The 23516-nt window shown below is 50.2% G+C and overlaps 2 protein-coding genes across 2 annotated transcripts in view; one reads left to right on the forward strand and one right to left on the reverse strand.

Annotated features, from left to right (window-relative positions):
- The first annotated feature begins 891 nt into the window (after positions 1-891).
- Positions 892-10572, forward strand: CHGA (chromogranin A). The gene is made up of 8 exons (XM_084287620.1): positions 892-998; positions 1480-1526; positions 5529-5622; positions 6061-6129; positions 6731-6829; positions 7817-8323; positions 8753-9213; positions 10381-10572. Exons 1-8 carry the CDS (start codon positions 956-958, stop codon positions 10462-10464), a joined length of 1404 nt encoding a protein of 467 aa, XP_084143746.1. The 5' UTR covers positions 892-955; the 3' UTR covers positions 10465-10572.
- Positions 10573-15469: 4897 nt separating this feature from the next.
- The window catches only part of ITPK1 (inositol-tetrakisphosphate 1-kinase), a 140332-nt gene continuing 132285 nt past the window's right edge, over positions 15470-23516 (reverse strand). The window contains exon 11 of the mRNA XM_084287305.1: positions 15470-21985. Coding sequence (XP_084143431.1) covers positions 21663-21985 — 323 coding nt within the window. The 3' untranslated portion in view covers positions 15470-21662. The remainder of the gene's footprint in view (positions 21986-23516) is intronic.

The raw sequence follows: 23516 nt of genomic DNA on the forward strand, positions 1-23516 counted from the left end.
ACAGGCATTTTGTCAACTGCACGGGGATGATTGTGACTAAGGGAATAGTCCAAGTCATTATTTCATCTCCCTACTTTGTCCTGTGATCAGGTAATCTTGGTTACTTCAATGTAGCAGTGCTTAGCTGGGAGGGTATATATCAGTATAGTGTGATACTGCTGCTTGTTGTGAGCCACTAAAGTAAGGAGAGTGATGTATTAAGGAAAGGACAGCAGTGTATTGCTTGCAGAGTCACAATAGCTGAGCTAAAAGCCAACAAATCTTGCTATTTACCCCAAACACTATCCTACTACTTAAAAGATCTGTCATAAAACAGCTGGGACCTGCCACCTCCATCGGCAGACTGGCATTGTTGTGGCCGGTTCCCTGGCCATTGACCACACTCACAGGCACTGCTACCCTTTGTGGAGGCATCCAGCAGCCATCTAAAAACTTCAACATCTGTTCTGAACTATTTGCCTAGATCTCTGTGGTCAGTGAAAGGCAAGGGCACCCCTGGAGGGCACCCAGCGGTGCTGTGGCGGCAGGGACACGCGAGGTGACAGTCCCCGACTCCTGTTTCTGGTGGTGCACTGAGGGCACCCATGCCTGCAGGTGGCCAGCGCTGGCTGGGGCGCACCCCACCCTCACCAGTGCCCTGCCATAAACCCCCAAAACACCTCGCTCCTGCTGGGGGTGAGCAGATGGAGGCTCTGGAGCCTGACAGCGCTTTGCCGGGGCTGGGGGTGCCCGGTGCGAGGCTGCCCCCCGCTCCCCGCGCACGGTGGGGGCCGGCTGCCGCCGGGGGGAGGGCAGGGGGAGAGGAGGCGGCTTCCTCCTGACGCCATTTCCGAGCGCTGCCCTATTTAACCGGGCGGCTGCGGCACTGCCCGCCTGGGAGCCTCAGCCGGGGGCAGGCACGGCTCTGCCTCAGCACCCGCCGGCACCTCCTGCCCAGCCCGCCCCGCCCCGCGCCATGGGCCCGGCGCTGCTCGGCCTCCTGCTGCTGGCCCTGCCCGGTGAGTGCGGCCCCCACCGGGACCCCGGCCCCGGCCCCTGCCCCTCGCCGCCGGGCCCCAGCACCGCGGGCAGCGCCGCCAGCACGGCCCGGCAGCACCGCGGACAGCGGCACCGCAAGGTCACCGCCGCGGAGCTCCCTTCCCTTCCCTTCCCTTCCCTTCCCTTCCCTTCCCTTCCCTTCCCTTCCCTTCCCTTCCCTTCCCTTCCCTTCCCTTCCCTTCCCTTCCCTTCCCTTCCCTTCCCTTCCCTTCCCTTCCCTTCCCTTCCCTTCCCTTCCCTTCCCTTCCCTTCCCTTCCCTTCCCTTCCCTTCCCTTCCCTTCCCTTCCCTTCCCTTCCCTTCCCTTCCCTTCCCTTCCCTTCCCTTCCCTTCCCCTCCCCCCCATTTTTCACCCCATTTTCCTCAGTTCAGGATTTCTCAGCTTGCCCCCCACAGCTGGTAGCTAACTCGCTTTTTCTTTCTGCCCTCCCTCGTTTTGCAGCTCTCTCTCTTCCTGTGACCAGCGACATGAGCAAAGGGGACACCAAGGTAAGGATGAGACTGTAGTGAGAGAGGGCAGCGAAGCTGAAGGGTGCGATGTTTAACCTCCACCTGGCTGGCTGACTTTTGGCTGCTTCTGCTGAAATACCCCCTAGGAAGTGACAGCTGGGGGGATTTGCATGAGATATCCCTGCAGCGGGCTCCATCCTCCCCGACTCCCTCCCCACCAGGATTTACCCTTTGTGCTTTCACTCCTGGGCACCTGAGCAGGACAAGAGCCCCTCAGAATGTACCAGAGGGACCAGACAAGCTGGTCTGAAGCCTGGTGAGGACCATGGAGGTTGGGTATGACCCTTCCTTGTCCTACTTTCAGCTTTTCAAAGCTCCCAGCAGGATGTGACTCAGGGGGAGTGGGGGGAGATGTGATTCAGGAACGGGCATCGCTGGTACGGTGTGTGTTTGGGGGCGTGCGTGCATCTGTGTGTGTGCTGTGTTACTTAGCTGTGCTCCTGCAAAACAGGCAACCGGCGACTCTCAAAGTCCTAATCTGTGCTCGTCATCCTGGCCGGGTGGCTGCAAGCTGTGTGTGACTTGGCTGACCTCTTCAGCCTTCTTTAAAGACTTCTGTGCCTACATCCCTGTGCCTCTCTGCCATCCATAGGCGCACTTCACATGTATGTGCACTCCCCGGTGCTTGGCTAGGTGTGTGTGTGCCTGTGCAGATCTGCAGCAGAGACCCCCACCCCCTTCCCGATGTTACAATGCCTATAGGCTTTCATGATCTGATCATCTAGCTGCTCAAATCAACACTTCTACAGCAATTAATGTCCAGAAAGCAGATGCCAGACCTTTCTCCCTACTTCCTGAACCTCTTTGATTTCTGAAATCTTCCAGCCACATGTGTTTGTTTTTTTTTTTCCCCCAGGCAGCACCAGGGAGGCACGCTCATGTCACTCTCAGCCACGGGTTCTGATTTACGGTGCCCCTGCTCAGTTACCTACAGGGCAGGTGCCAGGAGAAACTCCTCCCCATCCCGCGTCAGATGTGCCTGGGTCTGGAGAGCTGTCGCCTTGCTAAGACCTTTAGGCTGCTTAGCCCTTCCTGGGGCTGAGCCGTGAGCCGCTGGGTGCCAGCTCCAGGCTGTGCACTGCCAGCTGGGGGAGGAGGCCTGGAGCAGGCACTCGTCCCTTCAAACGGGCTGGGTGCTCACTGGGCATCCAGTGGGAAAGTCCATTAATTCCGTAATTGTCCTCGTGAAGTCTGTTTCCTGGTGTGTTTCACCATGGCAAGTCCCAGCAGAACAGGTGTAGTTTCTATGGAAGCTGGTACAACTCCATGGAAGGCCTTCCTTCAAGGAAGGCTCCTCTCCCAGGCCTGTCCCCTCCCCTGGTGCTGCACTGGCACTGGCTCTAGCTGAGAGCAAAATCAGAGCACAGCTTTCTTTTGGATTTAGCTGCAACTGGAAGGAGCCATTAGGGCTCTTCTGCCTTGTGTTCCCTGAGACATTTCAGTGGGGGAGCTCCTGGTCTCAGGGAACAGATACCACCACGTAGGTATGGCACTGGGCACTGCAGCTCTTCCTACCCACCAAGCTGCTGTAGACATCCTCTGCCACCTGTATTTGTGGGTGTCTCGGGGCTGTGAAATGAGAAGCTAGCACCTGCAGGACTTTCCTGGGCAGCTCATCAGGCTTTCCTTGCAGCAAGGGCTTTCTGTGGGGAGCTGAACACAGCCACAGCAGTTACAGCAGCTCTGGTGTATGCCCACTCGTGCTCTAAGGACTCTATTGCACACTTACAGGCAGACATTTCAGAAAGGGCCAGAGCATACCTGAGCTTAAATATGGGGAAGTCTTTCCCAGGAAGGACATGATCCTAGGGAGATTTCTGTGTAGGGACCAACTCCTAAGGATCTATGTACGGACTCGCAGTTAGAGGACAGCTATGGCAAAATTCCAGCCTGAGTTTCTGCACTGGATTAATTACATTCATTTGGAGAGGATATCCTTCATTTCCTGGTGCTGGCTGTTCCGTGACCTTGTGAAGCCTCACTCTGCAGGATTTGCTCTTACAAAAAGTCCTGGAAAGTGTTGGAACGATTGCATTGCTCATTTCTTTAAGTTGCATAATTCCTCCACAGGACTGGCCAAATGTCTGCAGTGGCTGATTTGTTTCTCCGTGTTCAGACAAAGACCCTAAATCATCTGAGAAATCTTCAAAGAGCTTGTATAGGGTGTTTCATTGGACCAGGTTCTTATTTCTCATGCTGAGAAAGTGCTTGCTTCTGAAGCTGCACCAAATTCTGCTGCAATAAGTGGCTCCAGAGGTTGGGAAACATGGGAGGGAAGTATCAGAACCTGTCTTGTTGTTTTTTTTCTTTTTAATGGTAGAGTGAAGTAACTCTAAGCCATCTAAAATCAATATTAATGGATTGTTTGTGGCATAGGAGAAAGATACCAGAGAAATTTCTCAGGTTTCCTTTTGTTAGGTCTTTACTGCAACATTTTTATTCCAACAGGCAATCCCCTCAAACCCAGTAAGCAGATAAGGGCTCAGCATTTTATGGCTGTAATCTGCAAAAGGAGGCTTCTCTCCTTCCACGGGGTGAAAATGGACCTGTTCTAGCTGGTCAGTGGATATATCCAATTGCTTGAATGAGCAGCGCTGTAGCTGACTGAGAACTGCTGACTGTGTTTAATTTCCACTGCAGCTACAGTGCTCTGCTCCCCGGGGAACGGCACCTTGTGAGGGAGGTCAGGGCTCTCGGGGCTGCCTGCAGAAATCATGAGCAAGAGGTTCAGTCTGATTATTTGTTGCCCCCAAGGCTTAATTGTATCTTTTTGTTTTCTTGGGTTTTGTTTGTGGTTTTGTTTTGTTTTTTATTTTGTGAATAATCATCCTTTTGAACTGGGCAGCCTAATTCCTGCTCTGTTAGTTGGCGTGAGCTGTAGCAAATGCTGTTCTCTCACCCGTGTGACTACTTGGGTCCACACCACGACTACTGGCCACCCGGTGGGGCTCCTGCTGTGGTGAAGGAGCCCCCTACCAGAGTGCCACCTTGCCTTTGTGCCGGGGGCTTCGATTCTCTCACCACATCCATACCGCGCTGGGTGATCCCCGTGGGACCTAGCAGTGCTGCGGTTGCCTGGGTACAGAGTTAGGCCTGTAGTCTCTGTGGGGGTGATGGAAATAATGTCTTCTTGTTACACACCGAAGAAAAGGGCTCTGCAGAGGGCAGGTTCAGAGTCCATCCTGTCTGGGAAGCTGCCTCAGGCAGCAGTAAACGCTTCAGATGAAAGGGTGAGAACTTCCTAAATTTCAGGTGACCCATGGCCATGTACAGCTTCCAGTCTGCAATAGATGGCTTGAACTCCAGCAGAGGTCAAACACTTCTCCAGAGTGTGCTGTCTTTCTCTAGGACTTCACAGCAGTATTTCTCAGCCACATTTGAGAGTACAGTTTGCCCTCAGTGCCTGGCTGCAGTCCAGCTAGGATGCGCCGAGCTTGAATAGGTTGCAGGATTTCAAGGTTGCCTGATTAAGAGCTCTGGACAGTTGTTGCTGTTTGTGACCTCCCCCTGAGTCCTTTCATGAGAGGTGGGTTGAGGGTCGAGGTGCGTTGACTTAACATTATTCTTACCCTAAATCCCAAACGCAGCACCATAGCAGCTACTAGGAGGAAGATCAACTCTACCCTAGCTGAAACCAGGACAGATGGGTTGGAGCTCCCTGTGTATTTCTCCGGTTTCCCTTCAGTCGCTTCTTGTGCCCAGTCTCTGGGGTGGGCTGGAGTCATGAGATCCTCTGCAGAAGCTCGCAGCATGTTGAAAAAGCTCCTTCCATTGCCATGTGTCATTCGCTCACTTCTCAGTTTCGGGAGGTACCTTCTGTTCCTGCGTTAGGTGAAATGGGAACCGAACATTCAGTTCTGGCTCCACCAGAAAAGCAAGAGGATCTGTGCCATCATCTGCTGCATTCCAGCCTTGGTAACAAATAGGTTTGGAAAAAAAATAGCAAAGCAGTTCTTTAATTTGTATATTGTCTCTTTCTAGGTGATGAAATGCATCGTGGAGGTCATCTCTGATACTTTATCGAAGCCAAACCCTCTGCCAATCAGTGAGGAATGCCTGGAAACGCTCCGAGGAGGTACGGATGCAGATTTAGTGCTGGGTATCAACCAGAGCAGATGTGTCAGGGACACAAGCAGGGGCTGGTCTTGCTCCCCATGGCCCAGTCCGGCCCATACTCTATCAGGGCCTGACAAGGGGTCCCCGACACTTTCACCTTCCTCGCAGTGACCCCGCTGGGCTGCGGCAGGCCCCAGGAGCTGCTGCGTGGCCCAGGCCATGCCTCACCTGGGCACCATGGCTGGGTGAGGCGCTGAGTGGTCTTCGTGGGATAAGAAATATCCCATGCCAGCCACTGTTTCTGCCAACTGCACAGCTAAGAGATGCGGCAGCAAACCAGGCCAGGGGAGAAAGAAGAGCAAACGGAGGGGGAGGTGGCACCTGGGGTTCTGTTGTGTTTCCTGAGGGTGGGGGAGTTGTCGCTGACCACCTCCGTACCAAGCCTCTCCTGTTGCAGATGAACGAATCATTTCGATCCTTCGCCACCAGAATTTACTGAAGGAACTCCAGGAAATCGCTGCTCAAGGTACAGTAGTTTGGGAAAAGGGGGTTCATCAGCTGTAGCTCCTCGCACAGTTTCCATTGTGTTTTTCTTTTGTTTTACATTAATTTAATATCATGTAAATGTGCCATAGGGTGTATAGTTTCAGGATTTCAAGAAGATACTGCAGCTGTGGGGGAATTTTGCTTATAGTAACTCCAACGTGTATCCAATGATTTACATGACCCAGTGCTCACTCAGCAGAGCTATGTGGGCAGCATCTGGAAGGAGGCATTTTTTTTATCCTTCAGCATTGCGATGCCTAGGTGTTTTGTTGGCCTCAGTGCACTGCGGTTCAGCATCTCTTATTCCCTAGCTCTCCATCAATATCGCTGTTTTCCTAGCAACCCCGCTTCTCTGAGTTCTTTCAGAGACCTTTTATTTCTGCAGATAATGTTTTTGATGACGGCTTTGTTCCTGCAGTTGATTCACATATCCTCCAGTCTCAGTTTTCCTTGCAGCTCTCCTTTGACATTGTAGAAAACACACACAGCATTATAAAGGGCACAGAGCTATTGTGCTACCTGTACTCTCTGAAAGACGGGCGGGGATGTTGCTTTTTGCTACCTTTTGTTACCTGACCCAGGTGCCAACGAGAGGACTCAGCAGCAGAAGAAAAACAATGGCTTTGAAGATGAACTTTCTGAAGTCCTTGAAAGTCAGAATGATGAGAACAAGCAAAGAGGTCAGTGTCAGCCTCCCCCCGGGGAAGCACGCCAGGCTGTAAACAAGGATGTTCTTTCTAACAGCCTTGGTGCGTCCATCTGCTTCTCATTTGGGCCTCTCCTTTGATGTGACACACACAGGCAGCCCTCTTTGCTTTGCTCTTATTGACCAGCTGAAACAGCGTGTCAGTTCTGAGCTCTAGTACCCAGTCACCAGGCTGACACTGAGCTCTCCCACCTTGCTGCCAACACGCACGCTTAATGCTTGCAGTGAGTCACAGCCGGGGAAATCCCGTGCTGAAACACTCAGCGATGGCTGCAAGAGCAACGTGGGTCTGCGCCCGCCACCCTTGTTTGCAAGGCACGTGGCGGTGGGGCTCTGAAGGGCCAGGCAGACCCCCCACACACATCACCTGCATCCTGAACAGCCCACGCTGGCCGGGATGTCCCCTTGTCCCCACGTTCCCACAGCCCAGCTGCAGACGGGCAGCGCTGTGTGAGGCAGGGTTGTCAGTCCGCTCCCTTTTGCACCTCAGGAGGTGATGATGCCCCGGAGGGGTGCGATGGTTTTTTATCCAGCAGAGCTGGCTCCTTCTGCGTGGTGGGGTGGGAGATAGGGATGTCCAGCGCAGTCCTCTGAGAGCAGAGAGCTGCATGTGTATTACATACAGCCCTAAATCCTTTAGTTTTTCATGCTATTTGGTTTCATGCACAGAAGGTATGCTACTGATATCTCGGGAGATGGCTGTGAGGAGTGTGCTGCAGCAGAGTGCTCAGGCATATGTTTAACTTCAGCCTTGTGAGGCTCTCCAGCAGAGCAAGCACCGGTGAGAGCCCCGGCTTGCTTGAGTGCAAGCATATGTTGAAGTGACTTGTGAAAGGCTGAGCCACGGGCTGGTTAAGCAGATTGCTGAGCAAGGCTGACGCTCCCTAGGAAACACGCAGGCTCCCCTGTTTGTGAAATGAGCTCTCAGGAGAGGTGTTGCTTCTTGCTCCTCACTCTGCAGATGCAGCATGGCAGCACACTGAGGAGGAACAGCCCACGGAGTCCCTGGCTGAGCTACCAGCAGAGAAAACCCAGCAGAAAGAAGATTTGAGAAAGGAGGGGAAGAACAGCCTGGGGGAGAGGGAGCCCAGGCCACAGGATGCTGACCCTGGTGAGAAGGAGGACCAGGAGGAAGCAGAGAGCAATGAGATCAGGGACACGGGGGATGCCCAAGGAGAAGCAGCTTTGGAAAACCACATCGGCAAAGATCCGAGTGAGGATGAGCTGCAGCCCCGAGAGGATGAAGAGGAGCAGCCCGGAGGCCCCAGGGACAGCCAGGAGATGGAGGAGGAGGGAGAGCAGCCTTCCAGGCAGGGCCAGGAGCAGAGCAAGGAGGCGGTGGGGAAGCGCATGGAGCGGGAGGATGACGGAGAAGATGCTCCTGCAGAGGAGGACCCTACTGAAGCAGAGAGGTCGCTTGACTTGGCTGAGGAGGACGTGGGGGCTGAGGAGATGCAGGGAGAGGACAGTACGTATCTCAGAGACCGCCCTGATACATACCTGGGGCTAGCTGAGACAGGCTGATGAGGCTTTAAAACCCCAAAGTTCAGGCAGGTGCTTACAGGGGTTACAGAAATACCCCCTTGACAGTCACCCACACCCCCAGGCACCCGATCCCTGGTCACCCACACAGCACAGGCCCTGCAGGTGCCTCGCTGCCTGCTGCACAGCTGCCTCCTGGGGACAACTTCCTTTTCCTTGAGCTTCCTGCATGGTTTTTGGCAGCTGCCTCCAGCCCTCCTTACGGACACTGTGACCTCAGAGTGGGTTCTTCTAGAATCCTGGGAGTGGGGCTGAGTCAGGAAACCCACCTCGCATCACCTCTGAAGGCTTGCTTCGAAGGTGGAGCCCAGCCAGGTTAAAATTGTGCTCACTGTTGTGTACAATGCTCTTTCAGGTAACGACGATGCTCTGGGATTTGGCAAAGATGGGCAGAGCTCCGAGGAGGAGGAGGAGGAGCAGCCACGTGCACTGAGACGAGGAAGGCATCACCTGGAGGATGAGGGGATGCAGGCGGACGAGGACACCTTCCAGCCCAGGGATGCCAAAAGTGAGGAAATGGAGGACGAGTCCTCCAGGGAGTGGGAGGACTCCAAGAGGTGGAACAAAATGGATGAGCTGGCCAAGCAGCTGACATCGAAGAAGCGCATGGAGGAAAACGATAGTGGAGAAGACCCAGACAGGTCCATGAAAATGGCATTCAGGTCCCACAAGTATGACTTCAGCAGCCCAGAGGAAGAAGTGAGAAGGTCACGGAAGCATCACTCGAAGGAGGACAGCAGTGAAGGAGGCTTTCCGCTGGCTCCCATGCCTGAAGAAAAGAAGGACGAGGAAGGCAGTGCTAACAGGAGAACAGAGGTTGGTGCACATAGGCTTAAGAATAAATCCTGTCTGGTTATTACTTGGGAATTCAAACTGTGCTTGGAGAGATGTTGATACCTTGGCCTTATGCAGCCAGCATTGGTTCTCTGTGACGTTAACAAGAGGTCTGGTGACCTTTTAGTTTTCCAGACCTAGGCTATATTGAGGTTTTCACCTGTCTGTGCCTTTGGTTTATTTTTCTTGTTTTTATATCTAGTGCAAAAACATTCCCTGTCCCAGAGAACCTTCAAAATGTGACAGAACCTTTGTGCTGGCCTGCAGTGGACACAGTGACCAGCTGGGGGGTGGGTTTTGTGTCCCAGAGCCCTTTCAACTCACAGGGAAAGCTCTTCCTGGCTCAGGTATGGAGTGAGCATTGTCTGACCTCCTAAGGAGGCAAACCAGAACACAGCAGTAGTGAGAGAGCTGGGGTGTGGAGTGGAAATGGCTGGGAGGGATGTGAGTATGTCTGAATATACTCATTCCCTGGTGCCTTGTGTGATGCCGTGCAGTATCTCAGCAGGTCCCCAGGCAGCCAGGAGCTGTGGTTTTGCCATGGTGCTGACACCCAGCGCCAGTTTATCTGAGCCACAAGGGGGCTGAGGAGCCCAGGGAGGTGAGGAGGTGCCAGACCTGTGGAGGGGTAGGGCTACTTTTTCCTCATGAGGAGAACAGCTCAGGGATGAAAAAAAAAAAAAAAGAATGCCTTTTTTTAACGTACCTGTTGTTTTTTCACACTGACCACACACAGTGCAGGTTGGTGGTTTTGCCAGCTTGTGCTTGGCTCAGCATGGGGGAGAGGATGTTTCTTCAGCACTAAAGAAGTAGTGGCAGCACAGACACACAGCAGCAACCACAGGAAGGCCACGTTGGTGGACAGATGAGCCTTTAAACTGGCCCAAGTTTATTTCCAAACTGAAAAGCCTCTTTTGATGGCAGAGGTGACTGAGGGTGCCTGGCATAGCACGCAGAGAGATGGTACAGAGGTGACACCAGTGCCTAAATGCGGGTGTTCAGCACTGTTTGAGAGCACCCATCCTGCTCTCCCTCACATTAGGGAGCAGAACCCACCCCGGCAGAACCTCTGGGCTCGCGGTGGGCACCACACATCTCCCACCCCTCAGGAGCAGCAGGGCTGACGCTCCTCCTGGCATCTCGTTGCAGGACCAAGAGCTGGAGAGCCTGGCAGCCATCGAGGCCGAGCTGGAGCGCGTGGCCCACAAGCTGCACGAGCTGAGGCGGGGCTGAGGGCTGGTGGCCACCCCCTTCCCTCCCCGCCGCGGTCTCTCCCTTCCCGATCTCTCGGCGAGCACGACGGAGCAGCAGCACCGCGCCTCGATGCCGGCCGCGCGGGTGCCCAGGCCTGCCTCCCTCGCAGTAGTGTTGTGCCCATCACTGCTTCTTGCCCCACGCTCCTCTGTCCCCTACAGATGTCCAACTGCCCTGACGGGCCACTGTAGCCAAGAAGTGCAACCTGCACCTGTATTTTCTTTCTTTTTTTTTTCTCTCTCTCTTTTCCCCCCTTTCTGTTTTTAAATGACAGGACAGCTTTCTAGAAAGTTCTCCTCCCACCGGTAGTTTCACTGGGTAAAATTGCAATAACTTGTTACCTTTTGATTAAAAGCTGAGAACTCTGACTGTAATATATTCTATATAAAAAATTTATCTAAGGAAAAATAAAACCGCAGTGGGCTCCTTGTTTTATTTGCTAGCTTTAGTCTCGGTCAGCGGCAGGGCTGTCAGGCCCCTTTGGGGAACAGGGAGCCGCGGCGTCCCCTCACCACAACACGTCTCGGTGGCGTTTCCAGCCCTACCGCTGCCCAGCCCTACGGGCATCTCTCGGGGGCCAAGGCGGGGGTTTTGGAGCTTCAACATTGGGTAAATACTGGAGAAAGTCAGGTTATTCAGGCAACATCAGTGGGTTTTAATAAAATACTGATAAATGGGCTAGTCATGAGGAAAACCATGAGGTGTGGTCTGGCGGCGCCATCTTGTGCTTTCCCTCCCCTCAGGCGCAGCAGAAGCACCCGCGTCCTTGGGTGTAGGCCGGGTGCCAGCTGGAGGGCTGGGCTGTCCGCGGCTGGGGAGATTTGCCCCTAAAAGTCTCTAAACATAAGAATTCGCCCTGCTCAAATGGAGGAAAGTGTTTTTAGGGGGTGTAGGAATATGCTTAATAACTATGATGGTGAGGTCAGAATTAAACTCAATATATGCCTGTATTCTGTTAAAAACATGAGCTGTGTTGGCCCATGCAGTGAATCAGATTGGATTTGGGTGTGCGGACTTCCCTCAGCACAGAGGAGGTGGCTATCACGCGACGAGCTTCCCCAGGGGGCTGGCAAAAGCTGCTGCGATGGGCAGTGCTCCTCATCCCCTCCCAGCCCATGCAGCACCTGGAGGAGGAGGAGGAGGAGAAGGAGGAGGCGGCGAGGCCGAGGCACTGCCTGAAAGCTGCCCTGGGCGCAGGCTGGGACGAGTGACACCCAAGCCAAGTGTGGATCAGGAGGCTCATCCTGACAAGATCACACTCATTAAACCCGTAGAAACACACTTAGGAACAGAAGTGAGATCAAAGCTGTTCCATGGAAAACGTACTAGAATTTCAGAAATTAGGGAATTCATCCAGCTGCAAACATCTCGTTTTTACCTACTGCTCACCATTTAGATTTTACTTTAAATACTGTACTTAATTTCCTGCCTTTAGCACTACCCATACAACCCCTTGCAAATTGAGGTCTACATATGGCAAGGAATTCAGAGAACCCCTTCCTCCCATTCTCCCCCCCCCCCCCCCCCAAAGAAAAACCAAGACCTCAAGATCATCGAGTCCAACCTCTGACCTAACACTAACAAGTCCTCCACTAAACCATATTGCTAAGTTCAAAATCTAAACGTCTTTTAAAGACCTCCAGGGATGGTGACTCCACCACTTCCCTGGGCAGCCCATTCCAATGCCTCACAACCCTCTCAGTAAAGAAGTTCTTCCTAATATCCAACCTAAAACACCCCGGCGCAACTTTAGCCCGTTCCCCCTCGTCCTGTCACCAGGTACGTGGGAGAATAGACCAACCCCCACCTCGCTATAGCCTCCTTTAATGTGCTTATAAAGAGCGATAAGGTCGCCCCTGAGCCTCCTCCAGGCTGAACAAGCCCAGCTCCCTCAGCTGTTCCTTGTAGGACTTGTTCTCCAGACCCCTCACCAGCTTCGTTGCCCTTCTCTGGACTCTTTCGAGCACCTCGATGTCCTTCTTGTAGCGAGGGGCCCAAAACTGAACACAGTACTCGAGGTGCGGCCTCACCAGAGCCGAGTACAGCGGGACAATCACCTCCCTAGCCCTGCTGGCCACACTGCTTCTGATACAAGCCAGGATGCCGTTGGCCTTCTTGGCCACCTGAGCACACTGCTGGCTCATATTCAGCCAACTATCCACCAATACTCCCAGGTCCTTCTCTGCCTGGCAGCTTTCCAACCACTCATCTCCCAGCCTGTAGCTCTGCTTGGTGGTGGGAGAGCCACACCACCACCCCTTCCATGCTGCCTGTCCCTTCTGAAGAGCCTATAGCCAGACATTGCAGCACTCCAGTCATGAGAGTGGTCCCACCACGTTTCCGTGATGACAACCGAGTCGTAGCCTGCCTGCTGCAGGATGGCTTCTAGCTCCTCCTGTTTGTTACCCATGCTGCGTGCATTGGTGTAGATGCACTTCAGTTGGGCCATTGCCTTCTCTCCCAGCCTTGCCATTGTTCCCCCTGGCACAGCTCCAGCAAGCCTTGTTTCAGCCCTGTCCCCCTTCTCACCTAGTTTAAAGCCCTCTCAATGAGCCCTGCCAGCTACTGGCCTAGGATCCGTTTTCCCCTTAGAGACAGGGACCTGTCTGTGGCCATCAGGCCGGGTGCTGAGTAAAGGGCCCCATGGTCAAAAAACACAAAATTTCTGTGTTGGCACCAGCCTCTGAGCCATGTGTTTATCAGGTGGGCTTTCTCTGTCCTCTCTGTACCCCTCCCTGCCACCGCAGGGATGGACGAAAACACCACCTGTACTCCCGCTCCATCCACTAACTGTCCCAGTCCCCTAAAGTCTCGTTTGATGGTCTTCAGGTTTCTCTCTTCAATGTCATCACTGCCAGACTGGACTATTAAAAGAGGATAATAGTCAGAGGGGCGAACCAGGTTGGGAAGCTTTCTGGCGACGTCCTTGACTCTGGCCCCAGGGAGGCAGCAGACTTCCCTATGGGTAGGGTCAGGCTGACAAATAGGTCCCTCTGTTCCCCTGAGAAGGGAGTAGCCCACAACAATCACCCTTCTTTCTGTCCTGGTGGAGGCAGTCCTGAGGCGTAGAGGCAACTTCCTCACCCCAGGCATCCTCCTGGGTACACTTTCTACCTCTTCCTCAGCTACCTGTCTCTCAAGCTCCAGGGCCTCAAACCTGTTGCGTAAGGGCACCTGGGCAGGTGAGGCCGGTGGGGGGGGAGCATCGCCTGCGATGTCGAGCAGGGACCTGACTCCATTCCTCCTCAACTCCCAGGTCCCCTGCCTCTGCCCGACAGCAACAGGGTAGGGGCTCCACCCCCATTTGGGGTGTCTCACCCCGGTACCTCTCCTTGAGGCCGCACAGGGAGTCGCTCCACAAGTCTGTCTCCCGCTCACACTCCCTGATATCCCTCGACCTCTCGACCTCCTCCTTGAGTTCTGCCATGAGGCAGACCAGGTCATCCACCTGCTCGCACCTCACGCACACAGTCTCTCTGCCCCCCGCAGGTGGTAGCAACAGGCTCAGGCACTGCCTGCACCCGGAGACCTGAACTGCCGCAGTTTTGATCGGGCAGTCAGTCGTTCTGGGTGTGTACAGACCTACTGGAGAGCGCTGTGCCTGGTGTACACCATTGCAGCTGAGCTAGCGGTAGACCGCCGTTAGAGGAGGTGTTTGTATGGGCAGGGGAGAGCGCTCTGCCCTGCCTGCTCGGCCTGCCTGAGCTAACTGCCACGCCAACTGCCGCGCCACGCCCTAACTGCCACGCCCTAACTGCCGTGCCACACCCTAACTGCCGTGCCACGCCCTAACTGCCACGCCCTAACTGCCGTGCCACGCCCTAACTGCCGCACCACGCCTTGTTTGCCTGTCCTGGTCACTACGCTCCCTAGGGGCAGGTTTTGAACGGCCAGGGAGGGGGCGCTGCTGGCTCCGCCTATGCCTCGTTCACCTCCCTTGCGAGGGCTGCCGGGTCCTGACAGTTCCTTCGAGTGGGCTCGGTGCTGAAAAAGTTAGCGCTGCCTGTCCGATCCCCCGCTCCACTGCAGATCGCGTCTGCCCTGGAGCCGATCACCTCGGCAAGAAACAACCCACAAACCCACAAAAACCAAACAACCCACAAAAGAAATGCGGCCATTTCCAAGGAAGTTAGACAAGTTTTTTCCATAAAGGATGGTGGTAGCAGACAGAACTTGCCTTTCACAAAATCAACAAAAGGGAAAACGTGTTACTTGATGGACCTACTATGAACATTTTAACTGGACAATTGTGTAATGACAAATGTTTGGGAGCCAGAGACTTTCTTCAAAGGAAGACAGAGTTGAGGGCCGGGCAGGGCACCCGACCAGCAGGCAGATGCTCGCCCTCCGACCAGCAGCAGCTCTGCTTTGCAGCCCTGCTCACCTTCCCCGCTGCACGGCTCATCCTTGGAGATGACATGAAGTGCTGATCTGCAGGCAGTGTTTCCACGAGGGCCCTTGCCAAACCTGCCTGTTGCTTAGCAAAATGTCATACTGCTGGGCAAGACATCCAGCTCCCCTGTGCTAGCCCAAACACGATCCCGATCAAAAAACCTGCAAGGTTTGGAATTCCTCATCTAGGATGATGAAGGAAGAATCAGCCCAAAAGGCTGCACGAGGAATAAATTCTCAAGTACAGCCTGGATCCCAGTGCAGTTTAGATGTGCTATACAGTAGTTACATAAATAGACTACCCACTTGTCTTGGAAGTCAAAACCAAACCAAACCAGCCACTAGTGGTGCTGCCACAAGATGGTCTGAAGTAACCACAACCAACTACACTGAGGAAGCTTCCCCCAGTGAACTGCTCACCTTGCTGCCCTACCCACTTATAAAGAGAAAGCAAAGAAAACTTGTTATAAGGCATTTATTTTCATTATGTGTTGGAAAGGGACAGTTCTGTCTTCAAAACGATTACAGAGAGAATGCCACAATACCTACTGTATATTGCTTTACTGGTGAAATCAAAACATTGTCCATCACAGGTGCTTGGCAAAATAAAAAATGAAAAGAAAAAAGAAAAAAAAAAAAAGATATATTACCATTGAAATCATTGCTGTTAGATGAAAACACCATCTTCATTGTCAGATCTGATCAGTCATGCAACTAAAGATGCCAAATAGCAAATACTTCTGTTTTTTACAGTAAGCCATGATCTTTTAAGGGTTTTTATCATTCCATACAAATTTAAGTACAAAACGGGAATTGTGTTTCAGAAATCATAGTGAAGAGGGCTGAGGCAAATCACAAGACACACTTGTTAACACTGTACAGCTGGATTTGAACACAGATACTGACGACCTTGTGACACCTAGCACACATGAAGAATGGTCCCCAGGTTTCAGCCATGCCTAAGTGGGGAGCACGGTTGGCGAGTGAAGGAGAACATCCAACAGGACTCACGTGTGAGGGGCCAGCTGTCTCAGGACTGCCAAGGTCCCAAGGAATTACTGTCACTTGATTTTAAGAATGACTGCATTTTAGTATGTCGTCCTCACAAGGGTATACACAAGCCATATCACATACTGAATGAGAAATAAATAATAAAAGATACATCTAATACAGCTTTTATTTTTAATTATTTTTGTTTTTACAGCACTGACTTTACAAGAGGATAAACAACTCATTTTTAGGGGCTGCTAACATCTGAAACAAAGAAGTCACTATTTTATACTCAACATATACTCAACCTTTTAATAACTTTATATATGTATATATGACTTTTCACACAAAAATGTTAAAATAATTTATACCTAAAAACTACTGTGTAAAGAACGAAGGAGGAAATAAAATGTGGGTTTCCTTAAAAAGGATGGAAGAGGAAGACCTGATTTTCATGAACTCCGTTCACTGTTTCACCTATTTCTAGATTTTCAAGAGCTTTCCAGGCCATCAACAAGAACTTCACAATGCATCAGGAGCCCCATGCAAACTCATGGCATGCTGGGCAAGGCCACCATCAATTGAGCTCATGGCCCATGGGCATCTGCTGGTGTCAACCCCAGGGTTTCGGGGTGAGAAAGGTGGAGAGGAAAAGTCTCTCCAGATTGTTACACAACCAGGTGGAGAGGAATCCTGGCATGTTGGTATCAGGGCCCACTGGCCAGGACTTCACCCCCAAACCCTACCTCTCCTCGCCCCATTTCAGCACATTTTTTAACACTGATTTTTTTCTTCCACAGGGAAACTGCACGACCAGCAGGAATGGACCAGACCCAAAGAGTCCCCTACACACATAGCGAGAACAATTCAGCGCCTTTGCCTGCTACAGGTATTGTTGTGCCTGCATTGCTGAGGGATGACTCTAACACCTCCACCTATACCTGGATCCTCTCAAACTTTAACAAGCTTCAGTAATTTCTGTGGCCATGTAAACACGACAGAATCCACAGAGGATGTGAAACTCACCCAGTCAAAAGCTCAACTTTTGATGGCCTGGAGATCCACACAGAGTGAACAGGGAAAGGAAAGGTAGTGAAGATGTGGAAAGTACTTTTCTGGAAGTTACAATCCTCTGAAATAGATATTAAAGCAATATTACAAATAAAATCAGCAATGTGATCTGCAACGGTGTGTCTGTTTATCTATGAAAGCGCGAGGAGATTATATTAAAGGAAATATTTTAATCTACACAAAGCATTTTCACATACTGCTATTACAGAACACACGGTTGCAACACCATAAAGTAAATGTATACTGAATACAAAAATCAATACATCTCTTACTAAAAAGGAGACAGGGAAAAAAATAGCAGGGTAATGCAAGTGAACTGCAAGTGTGCACATGGAGAGACTGCTACAGACTCAAAATAGACTCTATTCACTAAAAAAATACAAAACCCAAGACTTTCTGCACGGCTGTGGAAGAAGGCAAGGCTGTAAGCTAGTGTGAAAAAGCCCGACTCACTTGTGACTGCTGCCACACGAAGACTTTGGGAAACCAGTGTTAGTCGAAGAACTGATAAGCCTGGAACTTATTTTTGTTGGAGGGAAACAAAAGTTTCCATTTTCCTTTTTTGCTCTATTATTATTAATTATTTTTGCCAGTCAATTCAAACCTCCGGCCACCTTTGTTCTGTTGCCTTTGGACTGTGTCCTGCTGCTTTTACCTACACTGCTCCAACCACTGCTCCCTGGCTGGACATGGCCTGTGGTTAGCAGGAGAACTTCAGGCCGTATCTTGAGCCATCCTCATTACTGTCAGCTCCTCCTGAACCCACAGGGTGAATTTCTTGGTTCGTATCCATCTGTCAGGACAGCAAATTAAGCTGCTGGTTCTCCATCCAAGCAACCTGCTGCAGACCTCTGTGCAGATACTGATGCATCTCAAATGGGGATCGTTAGTCAATTTTCTCATCCCAACAGTCCAAAGGGCATTAATAAAAGCAGCACACCTCGTCCACCAGCCGGCCCAGCCAACAGGCAGCTACGCATGGAGCCTGGAATAGCTGGGCACGTGGTTAGCCAAGGCAGAAAGGCAGGGGCCAGGCGGTGGGTGTGTTACACAAACCCCAGGCATCAACACCAACACTCACGTTTGTGCAGGCTGCCTGTCTGCAGCTGGGCTTTCTGTAAGGATCTGAACGTCCTGGTGCCGTCATTGCAAACCCAACCATAACACGGCAAAGATCCCTACAGAGGAAGGATGATGGCGATGGCTTTGCGCCATGGGCACTAATGACACCATTCAAGTTCTCTTCAATCAGGCAAAATCTCCATCTACTGAAGCCAAGCACATAATTAGAGTGGAAATCACAGTCCAGTCTCCTCCCTCACGCTGACATAAAGCCTGGAGAAGTTCCAGTCAAGGTACTGGTGGTTTTGTGGATTTATAACAGTGAAGCAGAACAGAAATAGATCCATAAGAAGCCAACTGGTGACCATGTAATTTTAACGTAATTGCTCCAATCAACACCGCAATAATAACTATGCCTCTAAAAACACAGCAGAACCTTTTCTAATCCACAATAGCAGAGTTCAAACAGACGTTATGGAAAATCTCCCTCAGATTGTCTGCAATTTTAAGAGCAAGGGCATTCTGATATGGTCTAATATTACTATACGTCCTTACTTTTACAAAAAGAAAGAAGGAAAAGAAGAGACTACGGAACATTAACCAACTTACTGTGAAGCTTATCGTAAATCAAAACTATCCTGAACTTATCAAATGAGGCAGCAATTCAGAAAAGCACTTTAGCACAGGCTTAATAACATATGCATGCTCGAATGTTTCGCAGTAATGTAATTGTACGTCTGAACACCTGGTAATTTACAGTTTTAGCTTTTAAAAATTGGTCTCCCTATCTGCCCATGTGATTCAGCAACAATCTAGTATAGTCTTAGCCATAACAATAATTTCTGCAAGGAAATAGAGTAGTACAGCAATCGCATGGTAATTTATGAGACAACTCTATTGTAATGCCACATCACAACAGGTACCTGCATACTTGCACCTGGTAAATTAAAGTGATACCAATACATTTGATAAATAAAAAATAAATTACAGACTATGGGAAAAATGTCACTGATCACACCAATGACCTAAACTTGTTTTCTAATTACAGCCAAGGTCTGGAGTAATATTTAAATATAGCATTTCTGTAAGCCTTCAGAGAATTACAAAATAAACTTTTAACAATCATTTGTAAACAAGTTTAAAATGCACAATTATATTTCAGTAGTTTATTTTGGAGAAATAAAGCAGTGCAAAATAGGCCAACCAAAATTCAGAAGGCAGCCAGGAAAATAAAATTCTTATTTGATGTTCTAACTAGGAAACAGCATACAGACATTTCAATTGGATCCGACGCTCAGATTCATGTAAACATACTTGGTTTGAAAGGTCTTGAGTTACCAACCCAGTTTTAACATCATCGCTTCTTCCCCACCACCCAATTAAAAACACAAACAAAACAAATCAAAACAACAACAAAAAAAAGCCCAACCCCAAGCCATTGTAATAAAGGGAGCAAAAGGCAAGTCTACAAACACTCCACCAGCTGGTTACAAGAAAGTACCATACAAAAATAAGCACTGGCAAGTTCCTTCCTGAGGGTATCTTTTGTTACACGCGCAACATAAAAACACTTTTTATTTCAAACGAACAAAAACAAACCCCAAACTGTCAATGTCGATTTTATTTCAGTCATGGCTTTACGAAAGGTTTGGTCTACCAGGAATACTTGTACAAACCCTTGCCTATGTACATCTACCTGACCCACGCACACCAGCAGACCTGCAAGCTGCAGCCACCGCGGGGTTCGGCAGCCTTGAAGCACACAAGGGCTGTGAGGGGCGCCCGGCTCACAGCTGAGCTGCAGCACCCTGGGATCCGACAGGCACCACGCCGACCAGGTCCTCCCAGTCCTTACAGGAACATCTGAAAGTTCGTAACCCCTCTAGCGGTGGGATAATCTCTTGTGTAGATCACCCACAGATATCCAGTCCCGGCTACAGAAATTCCCCTAGAATGGCACTTGGGGAGCAAACCCAATCTCTCCCAGGGAAAATCCGGTTTGCACAAAGTAATTGCTACACAACACTCGCCAAAATGTTATCCCCTCCAGGACTGGTCCCATCAGGTAGGGCGCTGACTTATTCACACAGTTTACTCCTCTCTCTGTGGTCTACCCAGGCTTCAAACTCTAGATCCTTTCCTTCTGAGCAGGCATCTAGTACATGACACTGAACAAAGTGGTATTAAATGCTGCAGTGATGGGTGCTTTTCACATACCTGCTATAGAAAGACGGAGATTACCATATCTGTAAGCTAGGAGCTGAACTAAGGACATTTTCTTAACACCACCCCCTTCAGAAGTATTTTAGGGCTTGTAGAGGGAAGGACAGGCCATTTCAGTCTACCAAAATAGTGTCTACGTTCTCAGCACTGACAGACTTGGATACTTCCAGTTTAGTGTTCAGAATTGGCAAAAGCTGCAGAAATTCTCAGCAGCAGAAGATGCTGCCTTGCTGGAAGGTGCAACAGGGGGGAACACTGTAGGTTTACTGCACATCTCAAGAGATGCGATGAGGCTGTGCTATAGCTTCCACATCGCACCAAGCACTCCAGCAAATTACCACACAGCCTCCCCTGGCAGCCAGCAACACAAGGACGTGGTCCCTCAGCTAGGACTGTCACGTCCTGCCATCTCATACAGGTACACGGTTCTGCTCACGTTTACCTTGCAAGAGGAAAATAAAAGGCAGTGACTGTGTTATCCCTTGGATCCACAGACCAGGGGTGCTGCTCCAAGGAAAGTGCCCGGCTCTGTTCGGCAGCCTGCTGGCAGAGCTGTCCCAGAGCCCTCCCAAGTGCACGAGGGAGAATTAAACGCCCTGCTAAGAGATGAGCTGCTCTTCTAGGATTTCACTGCTAGCAAACGATTGAAAGGATGATATTTGATCAACTAAATCACTCAACCTAACTATCTGCACCCTTTTTTTTCAGACTCCGGCCTGCCTGGACACACTTCGCTGTTGGCAAGTGTAGCTGGAAGCTGCTAGTGACTGGAGCCATGAGGCCTGGGGGGAAAGCTGCGGAGCTGGGATCGGGGCGACCGCATCAGTCGTGCACCCTGAGCACCCAACAGCCCGGCTGCTCGGTTCCACTCCGAGTGCCGCGGCCCACGGCAAGCTACCTGGCAACACCCCGAATATGTTTCAGGAGGTTTGGTTTAGGGACACTGAAGCTGTCTTAGCTTTCTTTTGCAATGGCCTACCTAGAAAAGGGGAATGGGGAGCATTTTAGGCAAAAATCTCTAGCACTGTTACATTCATACATTCCTTTCAACATTATTATCTTCTTGAAACCATGAGGTCCGATTTTAAAATGCTGGTCACCAGTGATTATAAAGAACAATAGAAACGAAAGAGCAACCCTCCCACAATGAAAGGTCTAGTGTTAAAACCCACGTGTGTGTAAACTCACTACAGATTTGCAACTGGAATCTGATGAAATGGATCTGAATCACTTTCCCACCCTCTCCCTCTCAGTCCATTTCATCAGCAAATCAGGTTAAATCAAATGGAAGTAGTTTGTTTTTTTTAATTATTTTGCCTTTTTTTTTGTGTTGCGTTTTGTATTCCTTTTTTTCACAATTGTACTTTTACAGCCTGATCTGGTTCTGGGACCACAATTTGTATCCCTGCGGCTTCTCCTCAGTCCATGGAACTGGCGAGTTATTGGGAGGAAGCTTTTGTCGCCAATGTAGCGACGCAGTGCTGCTGGAAGCTGGGGGACACTGCCGAGTTGCAGCCTAGTCTCTGGTGTTGCAGTTTTACTGAGCTGTTGGTCTCGCTTTCCACAATCCAGGAGGAGTCTTTTCCCATGACGCTGAGGCAGCCCGTGCCCGCGCAGCATATCCGCTCGTCCATGATCCCGCCGGTCTGCTCAGCCAGGAGCTTGCTGCGGTTTAGCTGGGTCACCTCGGGTGCCTGACCCTGCAGGACAGCAGCTATGTGGTTCAGGAGATCTGTGAAAAATTCTGAAACACCCTCGTAACCTGAAAAGGGAGAAAACGAAGCAGAGAAAAAAAAAAGGCAATTAAAGCATTTCCGTAAGTTCTCTGAAAGGCTTCTTCTACCAGTTTATTTCTTGGGCTTTCCTTGCCCTGCAGCTTATCATAAAATGACTTTTTTTCCATGATGTCCCTGTGACTGAAAGCAATCCAAGTCCAGGTTTTTCCCTAACTTACAAGCTCTGCGGTGTAACACTGATCTTCTGCATCCTGTTCCAGGATACGCTGCAGAGACTGGCTCTAAAGCATTTTCCCTGAGGGTCTGGACCTTCTCTAAAATTTCCCAACAACGCCCCCAGTTAGGGAAACCTCAGAGAACAGCTCAGCATGCTTTACACCCTACAGAAAAGGCAGTGGGAAAGAAGCAGTGTGATGCTTGTCTAATCTAACCTGCCTTGGCACTTAAAACATGTTCCCCACTAGAACAATATCTGAAAAAAACACTCAGGGGACACTATGCATATGTCGATGATACAGTATTTGGTAGAAACACCAGGATTTGTTTTCAGCACTGAAACCATATTTCTGCATGGTTCTGTTACGAGATTTCAGACAATTTGCACTGCAATTTAACAACTATTTCCTGGTTTAAAAAGTCGGTCAAATACCTGAAGACACTACATTTTTCGTGATAAAAAGGGGGGTGGCAGATGTACAGAGTTTCTGCTTCCATTTTAAACACTCTGGTATGGGAGCAGTTTTATCATTACATTCATGTTAAAACTGAATGAGACACACTGTGTCCGTACAGTGTTTTGCAATAGATCATAACTATGACTGCATTAACGGAAATTGGCATCAATCTGATTTAGTATTTAGAGGTGACACGACATGCAGTGTATTTGATGGGCTAGGCTGATTGTTTTAACATGTCTATAGAAGTATTCTGCAAGTGACCCAATATTAGTACAGGGGACTGAAGCAATAAATAACAGTTTAAAAGCTCCATGTGAATAGCACACATTCAAACAGATAAACACATGAGCAGAACCAGAGACCACAAAGTAAATGTATATTTTAAAACACTTTTAGTGACGTGATCGCAGGGCAGAAGAGTCCCTCAGAGCCATAAATAATTCAGCTTTAATCTCCCTTCTCCTGTAAAAGCCAAATTCCTTTGGCAGTAATAAACCAACTTCCTGAAAAACACAAGGTAAGAGGATAATTTAACCTTGAGATAAATGTGGTGGTTTCATGGTGTATTTATATCTCATACATTAACCAATTAACTCTTATTTAGGCTGCTACATTGCTTTGGATTTTACTGCACTCGAATGTAATTCTCCTAGGTACTTTGTAACAGGTCTCATATGGTTTGTGTGACAACAGCTCCCCGTTTTCCTTTCTCAAAGACCCTTCAAGAAATTCCCCAAACAAATCAGCCATTAAAAAACTTCAAGTTTCCCAGTGCCCCCCCCCATAACCCATCCATCAGGGACAACCGGGGCTCTCGTGGCCAGCCAGGGGAGCCAGAACAAGATCTCCACCTCTTTGACAGAGGTGCTTGTTACGCTTT

Source organism: Netta rufina (genome assembly GCF_964035555.1).
Source record: "Netta rufina genome assembly, chromosome: 5".
In the NCBI taxonomy this organism is placed as follows: domain Eukaryota; kingdom Metazoa; phylum Chordata; class Aves; order Anseriformes; family Anatidae; genus Netta; species Netta rufina.

Bases quoted from the DNA above. Each gene is read 5' to 3' on its own strand.
- CHGA (XM_084287620.1), top strand. From the start codon at position 956: ATGGGCCCGGCGCTGCTCGGCCTCCTGCTGCTGGCCCTGCCCG. The intron at 6,130-6,730 runs GTACAGTAGTTT...TACCTGACCCAG, and splicing joins CCAGGAAATCGCTGCTCAAG to GTGCCAACGAGAGGACTCAG. The intron at 8,324-8,752 runs GTACGTATCTCA...ATGCTCTTTCAG, and splicing joins GGAGATGCAGGGAGAGGACA to GTAACGACGATGCTCTGGGA.